At 50.2% G+C, this 18,029-nt stretch overlaps 1 protein-coding gene across 2 annotated transcripts in view; it reads right to left on the bottom strand.

Annotated features, from left to right (window-relative positions):
- Positions 1–9,712: 9,712 nt before the first annotated feature.
- Positions 9,713–18,029, bottom strand: part of AMOTL1 (angiomotin like 1) — a 60,418-nt gene continuing 52,101 nt past the window's right edge. The window contains exons 11-14 of one of the 2 annotated variants that reach the window (XR_009818322.1): positions 15,234–15,460; positions 14,288–14,575; positions 12,102–13,120; positions 9,713–10,224 (exon numbers count right to left, since the gene is read on the bottom strand). Coding sequence is in view for 1 of the 2 variants with exons in the window: in XM_061991481.1 (XP_061847465.1) it covers positions 13,017–13,120; positions 14,288–14,575; positions 15,234–15,460 (619 nt within the window). In the remaining variant the exon portion in view is untranslated. Of the gene's footprint in view, positions 10,225–10,250; positions 13,121–14,287; positions 14,576–15,233; positions 15,461–18,029 lie in introns of those variants that run through there. The other variant, XM_061991481.1, reaches the window with a different exon arrangement.

The following is an 18,029-nucleotide window of genomic DNA, read 5'->3' as shown; positions in this document are numbered from 1 at the left end:
TAACCCCCATTCCCCATCCACCTGTGCTGGTGGGGAAAAGTTAGAGAAAATCAGGAGTGAAGCTGAGCCCAGGAAGAAAGGAGAGGTGGGGGTAAGGTGCTTTTAAAGAATTATTTCTTATTGCTCATTATCCTACTCTGACTTCGTTGGTAACAGTGAATTTTCCCCAAGCTGAATCTGTTTTGCCTGTGATGGTAACTGCTGGGTGATCTCCCTGTCCTTATCTCGACCCACAAGCCCTTTGTTGTATTTTCTCCCTGTCCAGGTGAGGAGAGCAGTGACAGAGCAGCTTTGGAGGGCATCTGGCCTCCAGTCAGGCTTAAACCATCACAGAGAACGTGAAGTCTGCCAGCATGGTACAGGAAGAGTGTGCAGGGCAAAAGGAGCCAGGCTGTGTGTCCTGCTCTGGGTGCCCTGCTCTGGCAAGGGGGTTGGACTAGATGATCTTTTGAGGTGCCTTCCAACTCTTGAGATTCTGTGATTCTGTGCAGATATGGCCCTGTTCCTTTTATGCACAGCCCCTGAGAGTGTCTGAAGCTGGGCTGGGGTTTCCCCCACACAGAGCTGGCTGGAGCTCAACTGCCCCACAAGGGGCAACAGGCAACTCATTTTGTGCCATGGGCAGCTAGCGTTTGAGCTGATCCCCCTCGCCCACTTTCTGAAGGGTTATAACGTCTCAGGTGGGCTGTTTTAGCACTTTCTCCCTTCAGTGCAGAGGTCCCTCCTAGCTCTGGTGCCGAGGTGCCCGTGGGGCATAGTCTCTGGGCTGTGGCTGGTGTGGTGGCAGGGGACACCCAGGGCTGATGTGACTGAGGCTGAAAAGGAGGGTCCCAAACCTGGGACCTCACCAGGGCCCTCCAGCTCCTCTGTTTGTTTAGATCATTTTTACTGCTCAGTGGATGACAGTTGAAAGGTTTGTGATTCATCCCCACCATAAGACAGGGCAAAGGGCTGATCCCCACTCCAGCTGCCCCGTGAGCTGGGAAGGTGCTCCAGGCTGGTCACAGGGACATCAAAGTACACCCACTTATGTGATGGGCTTGCCTTCAGCCCTGCTGGCTGCCCTGAGGTCTGTAGGTGTGCTAGCAGGAGACAGGACCAATTTTGCACCTCTGGGGACACAGCATGGATTTAAGGGTCTGTCTCAGAGCTCTGAGGGTGGCAGGCAACTGCCTCTTCAGGGTGAGCAGAAGTAGGTCCCTCTGCCTTGGGGAAATGCTCAATGACCCTTGGGTGGATTTTTGCTGTGAGAATGTTAGATATCATGACACATTTGCGACCCCCTTTTCAGTTCTGCTCTGCCGGAGAGCAGCTTGCATTGCCACGTTGCCTATGGCAACACCTCCTGCTTGAAAATAAGTGAGCTGCTGCAAACAGGTTTGCTGCTGGATATGTGGAATGGTTGTTATTATTATTGATATTACTGTTATTACTACTACTGTTATTTATAGCTTGGGGGCCTGGTAGTGGCTATTTTTGGTTCAGGATGCAGCGGTGTGTGTGCAACTCAAAAGCAGCATCACCCAGACAGCACCTCCGCAAGCCTCAGGGCACTGCCTCCTGGGGCGAAGATCTCCTCCTCTCCTCTTGCTCAAGCAACTGCTTTTCTTGGCAGGGATCTAGTGGGAAGAGGCCTACAGCATCAGTGGGGAATCCTTTTTCCTGGACAAGCTTGTGTCAGTGTGAGGGGGGTGGTTGGGCACAGCAGCGTCACCGGTGCCTGTGGTGTGACGTGCTGATGCTCTCTAGGGACACTGCTGCTCCGTGAGGTTCCTGCTCACTGGCTCATGACCACTGCTGCAGGAGGCACACGCCAGAGGTTTTTGGCAGAAAGCATCTTTGGGTGGGCTGAGCTGTGCAGAAGTGACTCATGGCTGTGGATGCCTTGGTTTCTGGGTGACGCTGTATATTTCACTGTTCTCCTGGATGTTGTGCTTCAGGGAGCTCACCAGAGGCTGTAGATTGGTGCTGCAGGTGTGTGGTGGGACAGGTGCCTTCTTCTGGCCTCTGCATCCAGCCCATGGTGAGCTGGCAAATAATAATTAACAGTTTGTTTCAGAAGGAGTTATTTTTTGAGGCAGAGTGCCCACAGATCAGGGGGTGGACTTTGACTTCAGAAGTTTTCCAGTTTCATCATTTTCCTGCTGACCTTTAAGCAATTGACTTGGCTCCCTGAGGCTGAGGTCACTCATGATTAAAAGAAGGATGTGGCTCACATATGGCTCCGGCTTCCCAGGTGGGGTCACAAGTCACTGCACCCATCCACAGCTTTCCTGGGATTTCTGGTTTGCAGCACATTTTGCACAAATCCCTTCAAAGACCTCTGGAAGGATTCTGGGAAAGCACCCAGATCTTCAGGGCACCATCTCCTGCTCCACCACCCTGGGCCCTGTTGACTACTGTAGCAGTGTCCACCAAAGAAGGATGGAAATGGGCACCCTGGTCCCAGAGGTGTGGTTGTTCAATGCATTTTTCAAGGTAGGAAGGAAAAAGCAATTCCATTTAAACAGCTTTTTGGTGGCTTCCATCCGTTTGGGGTTGGCTTCCATCACACCAGCTCCCTGCTGTGGGCTGGTGCTCAGACATTCACGGCTAATTCTCCTCCTGATCCTTGAGATGTCCTGGCCAGGATGGTCCCAGGAGAGAGAGGGGTATTTACAGCTGGAAAATCTGTGGGAAAATGTGCTCCCATGGTGTTTGCTCCAAGAGCATTAAGTCCCATCAGATCCCCCTGACCACTCCTCCTAGAAGTGAGCTAAAAGAGACACTGAATGAAATCCCAGCTGCCACGGCAGGTGATGCTCCTCTTTCTTAAATTACTATTTTCCAACACTGCTTCTAAACCACCAGAGGCTGATTTCAAACACTTGCTGGTGAACATGCAATTTCATGGAGTCTCCTTCCTTGGAGGTCTTCAGGACCCGCCTGGACATGTTCCTACGCAACCTGATCTAGGTGACCCTGCTTCTGCAGGAGGGTTGGACTAGATGATGGGTCCCTTCCAACCCTACCATTCTATGATTCTCTGATTCTCTGACTGGGATGGAGCTGGTCCAGTTCATGCACACAGCTCTTTGAGATTTCCTTTAGATGTGGTTGGTTGCATATCCTGATGTCCATCATCCATCTTCAGTCTGGCCTGAGATCCAGCATCCTCTTTCTTGCCAAAGCACGACACAGAGTAGCCACCTCGTTTGAGGGACATAGTTTGGTATCTTCAGACTCAGTCACACCCTGGGCATGCAGAAGCCTCATTTCTTCTTTTCTCATTTATGACTCACAAGTATTTCTCTAGTTGTTTTCATTTCCTTCACAGGATCTGACACAGCTTGATTTTGGCAGTTCTCACGTTGCCCCTGCACTGCCTGACCTTTAACATAAAACTCTCTTTGCTGGTTAATCCCTTTTTCCATCCGCTGCAGGCTTGTGGTTATATTCTTTTTGTGGTAATGCTTCATCCAGTTAAGGCTTTGGCCTTTCCCCTGAGACGTGTCCTCTCTTGACTGGGATTGCATTCCAGAGCACTGGAAATTCAGTTGATTTCCCTGATTAATTCCCTTCATTTCTTAAAATTCCCCCTCTGATAAGATTAGCAGTGAGCTAACTTCTAGGAGATCCTGCTCTGGCAGGGGGGTTGGACTGGATGATCTTTTGAGGTCCCTGTGATACCATGAGGGCATTCAATCCAATATATTTTCTATGACAAATTCCTCTATAACATTCTTCCTTCTTATCAAATCCAAGCAAGGATGGGCTGCACCTCATCAATGAGCAGCATGATGACAAGTTAAGGTCTTCATGAAAGACACTGCTCCCATGCTTGACAGTATCAGCCCTATGACAACAGCACAGGAGTCCCTGTCCATACCCACACCTGACCCTAATGACCTAGAGGGAAGTGCCAGCACTACCCTTACACGGCCTTTATGATGCTCCTGTTTCCTTCCTACCACTGCTGACACCTCCTACATACTCCCCAGCCAGAGCACCGAAGGATGGAATTCCTCTCTCCCACATTGGGCCTCTCATCAGACCATGTCCCTGCAGAGCCACGACAAGATCTGCTGACTCTTCTCCATCCCTGCTGCTGAGGATGGGGCCCATTCATCACCTCCCACACATTGGCCCAGCCTGATATTTGCCTGATCTTCTGCAGACTCTACCCTGGAAGCTGCCATGAAAAGTAGATGGTTTCCTTGAGATCAAGTCAACTGCTTTGACAATTATTCTATCAACTCTCCCTTTCCTTCACCAGGTCTCAGGCAAATCTAAGCTCGTTAGACTCTGCTTTACCTTAGGACCCTAATTAAGGTGTCACCTGGAAGTGCCTGTGGATACTGGGTTGGAATTAGGTCCTATTGTCAGTCTCAAGGCCAAGAGGTCTAGATTCTTTCTCCACTTGTCTTCTGGCTTTCTTTTCTTCCTTCCTGTCATTTTGTGAAGCTAATCCACAGCAACAGGCATGTTTTAAGAGCTTTGAGACTTATGGGTCTTGGAAAGCTGAATTATTTAGGAACTAGGTACAAATGGGATGTCTAATAGCTGCTCCACGACTGCAACAAGTTAGTACGTGCTGGCAATTTAGGAGGAGCTCTACATGCTATCAGCCTCTCTCCTGTGGTTTTCAGCAAAGCTCAATAAACAACAGAAGTATCCTGAACCATTTCATCCTCTTTTCTGTATGTTGCTTTAGTAGTGTCCAAGGATCTACTTCTCTTTTGGTTTTCTGGAGATGGGATCAGATCCTTAGACCATCTCTGTCCCGTGTCTAGAAACCTGTGAGAACGCTCTCTGACTCCGCTGACCTCTTTCCCCAACACAGGGCTCTCGTCACAGCTAAATGGCACGCTGCTAACTCAGGGCCCAAACAAACACTGAGAACAATTTGCTTCATCAATCTGGAAGGAAGGGTTTCCAAGAGAGTGGAAGGATCTGACAGAGGTGATTCACCAGCACAAGGGGGAACAGCTGCAGCTTCCCCCGGCAATGTGACCTGATCTAGGTGACCCTGCTTCTGCAGGGGGGTTGGACTGGATGATCTCTAAAGGTCCCTTCCAACCCCTACCGTTCTGTGATTCTATGCCTCACACTGCATTAGGTGCAAATGATCCACAGTCACACATCCTCTCTCAGTGATGGTCTGCTAAAGGAAGCCTTTGATACATACAGCATCCTAGAGGATAGTCCTCACAAATACATTTGGTGATGGATGGAGGCTCCGTGGTGCTTCCCTGATGTTCCCATGGGCTGGCACAGGGGATATATGGAGCCATGGTGTGAGGAGGAGGTTGCCAAGAAGAGTCTCAGCTGCTGGTTGGTACCTGAGCAACTCTGGGGCTGCTGTGCCCTTCCATGGGCCTCTGCCAGGATCAGGAAGGACTTAGCCATGGGTCATTTTTGCACATGATAACACAGCACTACTGAAGGGCGCTGGGACCCCAGAGAGGGTCCCACTGACAGAGCTGCTCAGTGCAGGTTGAAGCTGGAGCTGCTCCCAGGGCAGACTCTGAAATGGCATTCCCCTCTCCAGCAGGACTACTAGTCCTACTACTTAGGACTTCAAGTGCATTTTTCACACGGGAAAAATGTCGTTGCTGGTGAGGGATCCAAGGAGAAAGCCGACGTGTGTCGGATGAAGGCGGCCAAGTGCTGGGAAATGTTTGCCCTGAAGAGGTATATGAAATTCCTCTTTAAAATCAAAATGAACCCCACCTGCAGTAGCTGGTTTGGTACAGAACAGGTCAACTGGGTCATAAAGCAAGGAGGACTTACCCAGAGGCTATTAGTAAAGTGCAAAGGTTTCAAATGCAGCCCAGTTCTTGTGGCCGCACCATCCTGTTCTCCCCATGCAGGCTCAAACCCTGTGCTCAGGTTGAGGCTTTTTCCTGAAAAGGCCTTTCTCTCTTTCTTTTCTTCTTATTTCTTCCTCTCATTCTTTCTTCTTTTTCCTATTATTGTTACTATTGTTTTTCTTATTTCTCATCCTCTATCTCTCCCTGTACTACTGCCATTACTGTTACTTCTATTACTACCCTAGCATTGCTTTTACTGTTACATCATCACCACCATTACAGGCTGGAGCCACACATTGCCCCAAAATCTAACCATGCTGGGTTCTGCACGAGAAAAACTGTCCATGACCCCATTCCAGAGTCTTCCCAGTTGGCGTGCCAGGGAAGAGCAGGCAGGAGGGGTTAGCAGGGGCCAGCAGCTCCCCAGCTGTTGGCACACGGGTAGGCCATGGCTTGCATGGCCCAGGAGTTGGCACATGGCCACTACAGACTGGCACTGGGGATGTGTTGACGGTGGACGAGGACAGGGATAAGGGAGGCTGGTGGTGCAGCCCCAGTTGAGGTTGGGTGAGGCTGCAGGGCCCTGTGGGCAGGAGGAGAGCCAATGCACACACAGCCATCTGGGTAACACGATAAGCAGCTCGTGGCATCTGAAAATAAAGGCTCCTCTATCTAAAAAAAGCCCTGTGGTGAGGGTGAGGCATTATTTAACACCAAACTGAAAGGGCTCTTACTTCTGTGCCAGGTTTAGGCTTGAGGGACTTGTACATCTTCATTTTGAGAGCAGAGGCACACCGACCTCGTGCACTGCTATTATTAATTTACAGTTTGAGATGGTGCTTTTGGACAACTACACATGGCTGTAAAAACAGCTAAAGGAGTGCAGCCCCTTCCTCCCAGAGAGGGTGGCACGGGAGGATCTGAACAGCTGGGCTTTCACTGCCTGCTTCTGGCAGTGTTCAGTCAGGAGAAGACATGGGAGGCAGCAGGGTGAGAGGGATGGAGCAGAGAGGCAGGGCAGGATGAGAGCTGCGAGGCTGAGCCTGCCAGCCCACTGTGGCAGCCGGAGGGTGGGTAAGGACATGTCCTGCAGAGAAACAAGGCATGGAGGAGCAATGGGTACCTGCAGGGAAACGGGGCAGAGGCGAGGGCAGGGCAGAGCAGGGCATGGCATGGATGGAGAGGTGTCTGCAGGGGAGCAGGTTATGGATGTCCCTGTGACAGAGCAGGGAGTGGATGAGGCCATCCCACTGCTCAGCCCGCTCCCTGCCAAGGCAGTGGGCAGGTTGCTGCTGCCCCAGCATCATTCCCACTACGGACCTGGGTTTGTGCAGGCAGTGGCTTCAGCTCACTAACTCACTTCAGCCCCAAACCTGACTGGGGCCACTCACACAACACGGGCTCCCTGCAGGTATGGGGTGAGCATATCCCATCCACAGGCCCTTTCCCAGGTCCTGTCAGAGGTGGCCAGACCCAGAGCCCTGGGGCTTTGCCATCTGCACCCTGCTTCACCCAGCAGCAAGGAGGCTTTGGGGTCTGTGCCCAGGTGATGGGCTGATCCTGCACCTTCAGCACTCCCGGGGCAACTGTTATGGGTGCTCCATGTTTTCTCCATGAGGTCACCAGACCCCATTTGTTCTCTGATGAGTTCAGGGCACAGATAGCATCAAAGTGGACACGGTGGCCACCAGTCCTCCAGAAAAAGCAGAAAGCCACTGGCTTTGGTGCCTGCTCATTTCTGGCTGTGCTGAATTCAGGTGGAATTCATCCCCTGAGCAGCAAGGGGTTTTTTTGGGATTCTAAGAGCAAGTCTACTAGAAAGGGTCTTAAAAACACTGAATAACCAGGCCAAGGGAGGGAACCTCCCTCACATCACACCAGCAGGGTTTCTTCTGCCTGGGCTGACCCAGTCCCAGCCTGGGTACTGGCTGGGAGATGCTGGCTGCTGCCACAGTCTCCAGTCCTCACCTCAAGCCCAGCTGTCCCATGGGAAGCTCCACATACCTGTGCGGTCACCAGCTGCCCACTTCGCTTCTGCAGGGCCTGAGGGCACTCCCAGGGCACACAGGCACCTGAGGGGCTGTGAATGGGGAGTCAGAAAGGCTACTGAGAAGCCAGGGAAGCCAGGCATGGCTATGACCTCCTAGGAGAGGTGCTGGCACTGCCGTCCTCCAATTCCCACCTTTCAGAGGGCTCCGTCGCTGCCTCACCCAGAGGCACCCAGGAGGACACAAGCTCCCATCCAGTACAGAGCTTTGCTGCAGGTCCTCAGCCCCTCAGAGGATGAGGGAGCCAATGTGGACCTGGGCCTCATCTCTCATCGCTGCCCTGCTGTGTGGGCAGAGGGTGCTGGCAGGGGCCCAGGGTGCTAGCAGGGCCACGCAGGGTTACTCTGGAAAATATGCACACTGATATTTTATTCATCTGAAGCTGAAGTGCTCAGTGTGAAAGAAAATAGCTTGTGGTCTTTCATCGCTCGAGTCAATGAATTCCTGGGCCTTTTATAGCTCAGGAATGCCGGGCGCCCGTGGCCGAAGGTCCGGAGGAGCATTAATCACAGGGCCCGCTGACAGCTGCCCGTGTCCCCCACAGCCCTCAGGCGGGTATCACCCTGCCCTGTGCCCTTCCACAGCTGCTTGGGGCTGCAGGGGAGGAGGAGACGGTTCCTCTGAGCCTTTGGGACCACAGGGCACACCAGCCCCAGCAGTGTTTCAAGGGGTGGGCCTGTGCCCCCACACTGGTGGGCATCCCCTCAGCGAGGGATTTCACCGCAGCATGCCTGAAATCCAGCCCCAAGAGGCCTTTAACAATGAGAAATCACAGCCTTTCCCTGAGAATGCTGCTCACCTGTCTATTTGCCTCTCTACAAGGAAAGGAAGAGTGAGCCCCAAGGATGAAAACAGACCAGGGCAGAAGAGACATCTTGGCTGCAATCCAAGGGAATCCTGAGAAGGTCTCGTCATTGTGGATGGAACTTGTGATATTTGAACGCTTCTAAATAGCAGTTTTGTTAATATTTTTAGCTCTTCTGAGCTCTCTCCCTGTATGTAGCAAGTAAGGAGATCCCTTCCCAGAACTTACTCTGGGTAGCTTGCAGTAATCAGGGACTGAAACATTTAAACAAATTGTCTCTGGAAGTTCGTTTCTTTGCATGTTTTTTCCTGAGGTTAGTATGCAAAATGTACTTAACCCAAAGACAGCATTATGGTGATGTTCTTGGGTTTTGGCTGGAGCATTCGTGAAGACAACTCAAAAATGGGATAAAACCCCTCTTCCTTCCTGAACACACTTGGCTTTTCCCACCCTAATACAGCTTTGGCAGCTGTTATTTCCACGGCCTTGAAAAGCCAAGCTAAACCCAGATTTTACTGTCAAAACTTATCTTGAGGCAAGTTGAAAAGCCACAGTCTCAGCAATCGCCACATTTTTGTTCTTGGTGGTAAAGAGCCAGGACACTGCAAATCCTTCCAGCTGCCCTGACTTGAAGATGGAGTCACCCCATGGGGCAGGCTGACCCGTGCTCACACGGGGAACATGAGGTGCTGGGGGTGCAAATCGCAGCAGAACCCCGGGATCTTTGCTGATACACTCCAGCCCAGCCCAGGGCACGCTGCTTTTTTCATGTGTGAGAGGATCTGGGGAGAGAAGGCTGGGATAGGCAGAAGAGAAGCCACAGGAGAGAGATGCCCTTGGTGGCTTTCATACCTTTCATGCCTGCAGCTCTCTGGGACTTGATTCAGGAATTTTCTAACAGACACTTTCAAGAGCATGTGAGAGCCTGTTGAGCAAACCTCCTGCTACTCAGAGCCAGACACTTGGGTAACTTTTGCTCCCCTCCTCCCGTTTATTTCAGTTGCAGAAGCAAACACACGAGCAACGTTTCCACCAGCAGGGAGCATTTCCCTTGCCTGCACAAGAGCTTGAAATGGGATCTGATCTTTATTTCTTACTGAGGACATTGTAGTCATTCAAGAATACCTTGATCTACGAGGTGCTTGGGTATCCGTCCCACATTGATCCAACACCTGCCAGATAAAGAAGCCCTAGATCCTCAAGAACAACTAAAAAAACCAATCGATGGGAGTGCTCAGCTTAGGGAACATAGGACCAAAGGATCTCCAGATCTTCGCCAGAGTGTCTCAATAAGTTTCCACCCTCATTTCCTTCAGGTGAAGACAATCTCTCTAAAATCCTGCTCCTCTTGCTTGGCAAAATCATTTGCTCCTCTCCTTTTCGGACCTGCTGATTCCGTGCCCCTACACAGTGACCAGCGGCAGCTGCTGTGGGGCCTTTCAGTAACAGCTACGGAGAAACAACAGACGATGCAACCTTAAAGTCCCCACAGTGTCACTCCTTAGGCTCAGCTCATTGTGTGTAAAGCTCGGAGAACTGTTTAAAAGTCCTTTCTTCTTGTGAAGTGAATATATTCACACTGGAAAAGTGAGAAAGTAAACCTGTTTATAGATTTATTATATACAATATTAAGGCACAAGTTGAAACAGCAAAGAACAAGGAATCTTTGGCTGACTGACAACATCAATATTTGCTGTGGGTGACACATAATGCTCTCCCTACTATGTACAAATAACCCTCCAGCTGTACAACACTGTACACCAACTTCTCTATACAACCAACAGCAATAAAAAATGACAGTATTTTACAACGAGTTACCAACATCACCTGGAATGGCTACAGCACAGCTTCCCAAAACACAGAGCACTTCAAAGAGCCGCAAAGAGCAGCACAAATGGAGCTGTGCCGCTCTGCTGAGAGGGGCTGACACATGGCAGTGGCCCTCCGTGCAGATCCTGCTATGCTCGGGCTGGGGGGAGACCCACTGATCCTCCAGGCCTTCCCTCCAGGAAAACTGACATCTCTCAAGTTCAACACAGTTGAGGAGAATGGGTTTATTTGAGTTGTTGTCTACACCATAGTCTAATAAACAGTTTATGTGCAGCCATGAATATGGGGCAGCATCAGTTGTAAACCTCTGGACACCAGAAACAGGAGGGACTATAGCATCCATGAGAAGGAGGTGGAGGACTGCTAGAGTCCAGCTTGGAGAAGCTGAGCTGAATCACTACCAAATGGAACTGAAAGCCACATCATGCCCATTGATCCAACGCTGTTCCTGCTGGAGGCCCAGCTGGTTGCACAAACACAGCTCCACCAACAGTTTCATCAAAAGAAATAATGCAGCTGGTAATAAAACACTTAGGGCCAAGTACCTAGGTGTCCTTTCTTGGAGAAAGATGCTGAAATGAAATATTCACCGTCACATTCCCTTGCTTTGTCTTCCTCCTGCCCCACTCCTACCACAGACACCGGAGGAAGGGCCCTGGAGGTGTGTCAGCGCGATGCCACGCGTGGGCTCGGCTTTGATGCAAACACTCACGTTTAAATTAACTTTAGAGGAAAACAAACTATTTTACAAGCCATATATTAAGCCATGGAACATCTTCTGAGGGTTTTACACGTTTGGTTTCACAAGGCAAAGCTGCTAATACTCAAATACACAGCTCACTTGCCTGCACAACCTACCTACCACTACCTCAGTAACAAGTGCAAACATCAGGGAGAGAGGGCAATACCAACACATGTCTAATTCTATGTACACACAAAAATAAGTGCATAGATTTAACACAGCAATTCTGAAAGAAAAAAGGTATCAGCCAGGCAGTACTGAGTGCAAGGCTCTGGCCCCTGAAGGGTTTGAGGTTGCAAGGACTTCAGGTTTCAGTGAGAGCAGAGTTACACCTGCCTGGTGTTTCCACAATCAGGGGCTCCAATTTGAGACCTACGGGAAGGGGTGACCTTGAGCCACTCCCCACAGACACAATTACATGCAGCACCCATCACTCTTCCACTCTAGGCAGCTTCACATAAAATCCCATCACCCTTTTTCCCAAAGCCAAGTTCTTCTCAATGTTGTTACGTGCCAGGAGAAGTCAATGCAAAACACCTCACAGAGGAAAACTTCCCTCTCAGCATGTGCAACGCAGGAAGCAAGTGGTGTGCCAGGACCCACACAGCTGGTGAGCTGGCTGTCTCTCACACACACCCCCCACCTCTTACAGAAGTCAGGGACTATGCTGAGAATGAGAAATGTTCCACCCGGGTAAAACAAGGTGGAGAGGGACTGCAGCTCTGCACGTAAGACAGACAATGCTGCACTTAAACCTTCCCTGGCCTGAGTCCTACACCATAATGGCCAGTCCCATGTCAGTTTCAATGGCAGGTTTGTATCTCACAGAAGGTAGAAATTATTTGGCTGTAGGCACTGAAAATAAAGAAAAAAGCTATTCTTACCAGTGCAGGTGAGAGGCACTGTGTGACCTCAGTGCAAACCCAGCTTCACCCCACTCAAAACACCCTCAGAAGCCCCTCTGAGGGTGCTCTGCAGCACACGGCCCTTGGGGTGCTGCTGGGATCCTCCCCACCCTCCCCTCCTGGAACCCTCCCCTTCTCACAAGGATTGCTTCAGCAGGGTCCTCCTCCCCTGCTCCACATTCATCTACAGTGGGAATTCTGGCCAACAACTGCTCCTACCAAAAAAAGTCTCAGCAAGCTTTGAGGCTGCAAGACAGAAATATTTGCACTGTAAATCCAGCTCCAAGAGTAACACTTGTCCAGCCAGGAAAGAGGCACCTGACCTGCCTGCCCAGGAAACCACACCACTTCAAACAAATACTTACAAGAACCCGCCGTGTACACCTACGGACCAATTGCTCACCCAAATTAAGCCACGAATGCCTTTGAGAATTGAACTGACAGTGAGGAAGAAGCAAGTTTCTCCTGGGTTATTCAGAGACTCCCTCTGGCCTCAGAAGAGCCGGGATTTTACCCCGACTGCAGAGGCAGAAAAACAGAGCAGCACTGTCTATTCAGTCAGTAACTTTGCTGTCTTCTCTTTACACCAGAAAATGCCATTTCCTTTTCCCTCAGCGATCCCCTTCTCACACCACTTTCCATTTTCAATGCCCCTTTCTGCTCAGAAAACCCCAGACATCCAGTTCATCGCTCCTCTTCAGTCCTCGCCTGGTCCAAAGTCTCCACATACCAGACTCAAGCTTTGTTTCACACACAAACTCCCAGGGTTAGTTTTTAAGGTTGGCACAAACTATCTTCCTTCAGACTCTTAGGGTTAGTTTTTAAGGTTGGCACAGCAGGACCCTCTTGGCTGCAGCTGTACACGCAGGGAACCCCAGGGCTGCCGTCCCCTGCTCAGATGAGCACCTCCATCATGTCCGTGTCTGGAAACTCGGGCTTGTGGAGCAAACTGCTCACTCTGCCTTTGCTGTCAGACGGCCTCCCGTGGCTGGAGTTCTCTGCAATGGAAAGGAGGGAAAGTTGGGCCTCAGCTCAAACCCAACAGCAAATTGTTCAAAGCAAACATAATCCTATTTTTTGGGGTGTGATGGTGAGGCACATCTTAACTGTATGTCCTACATAATGAAAGCCAAATGTGATCAGGAGGCTGGGAACATGTAATGCTGAAATCCCTGCACAATGACCACAGGTATTTAAGAGACAGAGCACAAGGCACCTCTTTGCAGCCCCAGAGAGAAACAGGCATTTGTGAAAGGGTTCCATCACTTTTACCAAGTTGCTACTTGCCAACTGACCCACAGCAGCTCGCCACACGTCCTACATCGGGTACAAATTCAGTTTAGAAGATCCCAAAGTCAGCACACACATAATCAGGGAGTTGCTTTCATCTAAAATGTATTCCTTTGCCAGGGGGATGGGCTAAGAGAACCCATAAGACCAATTAGCACAATGGATGACAGGTGGTGCTGGGTGTTTGTTTTCATCACCGCAGTTCTCAACAGTCACATTCAGGGACCTAAAGGGCTCTAATTTCTTACAGGCAGGAGAAGCTTGAAAGGCTATTTTAAGAGTACCTGGAAATAAATTCCAGTCTGGATTTCCCAAAACACAGTGAGCTGGGGTTTCAAGGAATCAGTGATACTCTGCATGTTTTCAGAGAGAAGGCTTTTGAGCTGAGATGAAGGTGTAGGAAATGGGCTTTTCCAAAAGAATGGGTGTAAAATAAGTATCTCCCTTGCTAGGGCTGCAAACCAGCTTTCCAGAAATTAAAACTGTGTTCCTTCAGCCTCCACCCCCCACTAAAACCCCACCCCACTTTTTCCTTACTATTTCCCCTGGGTTTCCTTTGAAAACTAGGGAGAAAACAGTGCTTCCATTGACCACAGTTTAAGTTGAAAAATAGTGAAGGCTCTGAGTACATGAGCAGGTGTGGGATGTTTTCAAGGTACTCTGCACTGCTATCTTGGGCAGCACGGGTAACAGCATGTGTTGGGAACAATGCCTACCACAGGTGAGCTGAGCTTTGGAGGCTGCTGAGCACAAAGCTCTGCTGATCCACACCTCCCCACCACCTTACAGAGAAGGCACCACCTCCTCTGTCGCTGCTGGGCTGTCTGTGGTGCTGCCAGCCCAGGGCTGCTGAGGGGGGAACCGGCAGAACTCACCCAGTTTCTCGGCGGCTGCTCGTGGGGCTGGGCCCCGCGGGGCTGGGCTGTGTGCCGGGGCAGCCCCCAGCCAGCCACGGCTGGGAAAGGGCGCAGAGCTGGGCCAGAAGAGCTCGGTGCTCCTGTCCATGGGGGTGCTCCTGTCCATGGGGGTGCTCCTGTCCGTGGGGGTGCTGCTGTCTTTGCTGCCTGTCTTCCCATGTGAGGCCGCTGGCGCCGGCTCAGGCAGCGGAGGGGGCAGCGAGGGGCCCGGTGGGGGGTCGTGGTGCTCCTTCCCCAAGAGCAGCCCTGCAAACACACAGAACTACAAGGCACTGGCCTGGGCATGTGTCCAGCCCTTTAGCTTGGCTTAGCTTTTCCTCATGAAGCTGCCTGTTGCTCTTCTCCTGACATCCACATGGCACTTTCCTACAAAACAGCCTTTTGAAAGCTGCTGCCCCTTCCTGCATCCCCTTCTGCACACCCATCCCAGTGGTACCTACCCCTGGCACACCCCTGTCCCACACAGCCCCAAACCACAGGCAGTGCTGCAGTCATTTTCCCACTTAGCTTCTCAATCACCTCGTGCACTCCTACCCAAAGGGATGCTCACTCCCTTGATTAACTTTATACCAGCTTTTTTTTCTAGCCTATATTTATTGTTTACTTTCACAATGTTCCAAGGTCATCTGCTTGTGTCTGAGAAGATTTCCCCCAACTATGTCTTTTATAATCAATGTAGAAGAATCTAATATGATTCAAGATATAGTTAAGACACAATGCAAGGTTAAAAGATGACTAATTTTTTACTCCAGCACACAGACACACATTCTGCCACTGGAAAGTGCTCTGGCAATGAGCCATGAGGGCAACGTGTGCCATGGCCAAGGCACTGCTACAAAGCTCCAGCAGAAGGATTAGGACTAAGTGACAGATGAGCCAAAGCTTAACCAAAACCTGAGCTCACCTATGCTTCCCTTCCAGATCTTCTCTTCCTTCTTCTCCTCGGCTATCTGGTTGCTGGAGAGCGAGGTCTGGCGCGAATGCACGCCGGTGGCAGCGGCGATGGAGGGCACAGAGCGAGCCGGGCGCAGGCTGGCACTGTCGCCCTTCCCAGCGTCCTTCCGTGAGCGCTGCTGAAGCACCTTGATCATGGCATCCTTCTCAATGATTTTGGCATGGAGATTCTTTATTCTGCCAAAACACAAATGTTCTGCTTACAGGAATGGACAAAGTGTTTCAAGGGCAGGTGCCCCCACGCTGGGGCAGTGGGATGGGTATGTGCTCTGCTGCTCTGGCCCCTCCAGGCAGTATCCATCAGTTCCTCTGAGGATAACCATGCACTTCAGAGCAGGCAGCATTTCCAGCTATTAAGCCAAACCTGGGAACAATTTTCTGCAAGGTTAACTCAACCCATCTGTTGATGTGGCTTCATCAACCCAGAGGAAGCAACGAAGGCAGTATCATGACCTTCCCCAGTATACAAACACACAGACAGTTTCCAGCCCTCTAACACATCAGGGCCAAATTTAGAAACCCTCCTTCATCAAGTTGAGTTAAACCCCAAGCTTCAGGCCTGTCATCAGCTGGAAAAAAGACCTGCTGGAGTGGGTGGAAAGGTTCCCTTTGGTTTCTTTAACAGCTAGGCTGGACTCTTGCTTCTCTCTCATTGCAGCAGAAACAATCAGCACACGGTGTGCAGAGCCAGACCAAGTTTGCTACTTCTCTTGTACAGACCCCAAAGATGCTCAAAATCACAAAAAGACAGGATTATCTGAGACTTTTCTCCAGGAATGATTAACACCAAATCACACTAAAAGACTACTGAAACACATTTGTGCCTGTACAATAGGACAGCCAGGTGGCTACAGCTTGACTGGGGTGTACAATATACAATTCAATGCAGCTGCATTTGGTGAAACAGTGAAAGCTAAAATGCTGCACCTGGAAAACCTACAGGCACAAGGGAGATAGCCAGTATCTTCATGTTGGCTTTAGTTTTCATGATCAGGTGTTTAATTTGTAATGAAAACACAAGAGCCTGATCTATTTTTAATGAAGCCAATGGCAGACCTCCATTAATTCACTGGAAGCAGGATTCACTTGCATCTGTAGTGGGTCTGTGTGGCCAGGTTTTGGAAGCAGAGGGGCTGCATCTAAGAGTGGAAAACAAAACCCAAGCCCAGTAAAAACAGTCTCTGATATTTTCCACAAGCAGCAAATACACTGTTTTATACAAGTGTCTGCAGACCAGTGCTTGTGTGGGGAAGCCAGTACTGAAGAACAGATTTCAAATCGTTTTTCAGTAAAACCTAGAAGAATACACAAACTTCCCCGAGGGGTTTTTACTCATAAAAAGGCCATTTTTCACCAGAAAAAAGTCTCTATTAAAAGATACTACCCAGGTTTAACACTCAATAGTTTAACTACAAGGCCGTGTGTCCACCTGTGTGTTGAAAATGGAGGAGCATATGTAACAACAAATGTTACTCCTGCTGACTGCTTCTGGCCAAAAAAGTTTGTATCTTCTACTACTCTTAAACATATCCTTTTCAGTGGTGCTCAGTTTTGCTCCTAAATACCAATGTGACTGTCACACAACTTGGATGTGGGAAACTGAGAATCTAGAAAAAGCAGTAAGCAGGTGAGGAGCAAGGCAAAGGCAAGGGCTCGCCTCACCCAGCTGGTTATGCAGCAGTGGGATTCCAACCCCAGCTTTTACAATCAGACTCTCTTGTTTCCAGAGGGGGATTTTTACTGAGATTAAACAAGCATTCAGCTTCCTTGCATAAAAATCTACTTTCACCAGTGGAACAGCCTCTGTTTTGTAAGACGGCCACTTTGGCATAGGGAATGTAGAGAGGAATCCCACAATGGTAAGAGTTGGAAAGGAACTCTAGAGATCATCCAGTCCAATCCCCTGCTACAGTATGTTCACCTCCATGAGGTCACACAGGAACATGCCCAGGAGGGTTTGGAAACCTTCAGAGAAGGAGACTCCACACCCCCCCTGGGCAGCCTGTGTCAGGGCTCCCTCACCTGAACAGCAAAGAAGTTTCTCCTTGTGTTTTAAGTGGAACTTTTTGTGTTCCAGCTTATTTCCATTACCCCTTGTCCTGTCACAGGACACTACATAAAAAAGTGTCACCCCATCCTCCTGATACCAACCCTGCTGAATAAGCAAGTGTTGGTAAGATCCACCTCAGTCTTCTACAGTACCCTTTCCCTGTAAGAGAGGTGTTCCAGCCCCCTCATCATCTTAGTAGCCCTCCACGGGACTCTCTCTAGAAGTTCTCCATCAGTATTGAAGTGAGAAGCCCAGAACTGGGCACAGGACTCCAGATGGGGGCTTACCAGGGCAGAGTAGTGGGGGAAGAGAACCTCCCTTGACCTACTGGTCACACTTGATGCACACCAGGATGCAAATGGCATTGTCCACAAGTTTGCTATTTTGTTTAACACCTTTATCAATGACCTGGATGAGAGGATTGAGTGCACCCTCAGTAAATTTGCTGACGATACCAAGCTAGGCGCAGCGTAGGTCTGCCTGAGGGCAGGAAGGCTCTTCAGAGGGACCTGGACATGCTGGAGAGAGGGGCCAAGGCTAGTTGTATGAAGGCCTGCACTTCTGCCACAACAATGCCAGGCAATGCCACAGGCTTGGGGATGTGTTGCTGGAAAGCTGCCCAGAGGAGAAGGACCTGGGGGTGTTAATCAACAGAAGCTGAACATGAGCCAGCAGCGTGCCCAGGCAGCCAGCAAG

The sequence above is a fragment of the Colius striatus genome, chromosome 1, assembly GCF_028858725.1.
Source record: "Colius striatus isolate bColStr4 chromosome 1, bColStr4.1.hap1, whole genome shotgun sequence".
In the NCBI taxonomy this organism is placed as follows: domain Eukaryota; kingdom Metazoa; phylum Chordata; class Aves; order Coliiformes; family Coliidae; genus Colius; species Colius striatus.
Note: the sequence above shows the minus strand (reverse complement) of the source record. Positions and strands in the feature narration are given on the sequence as shown.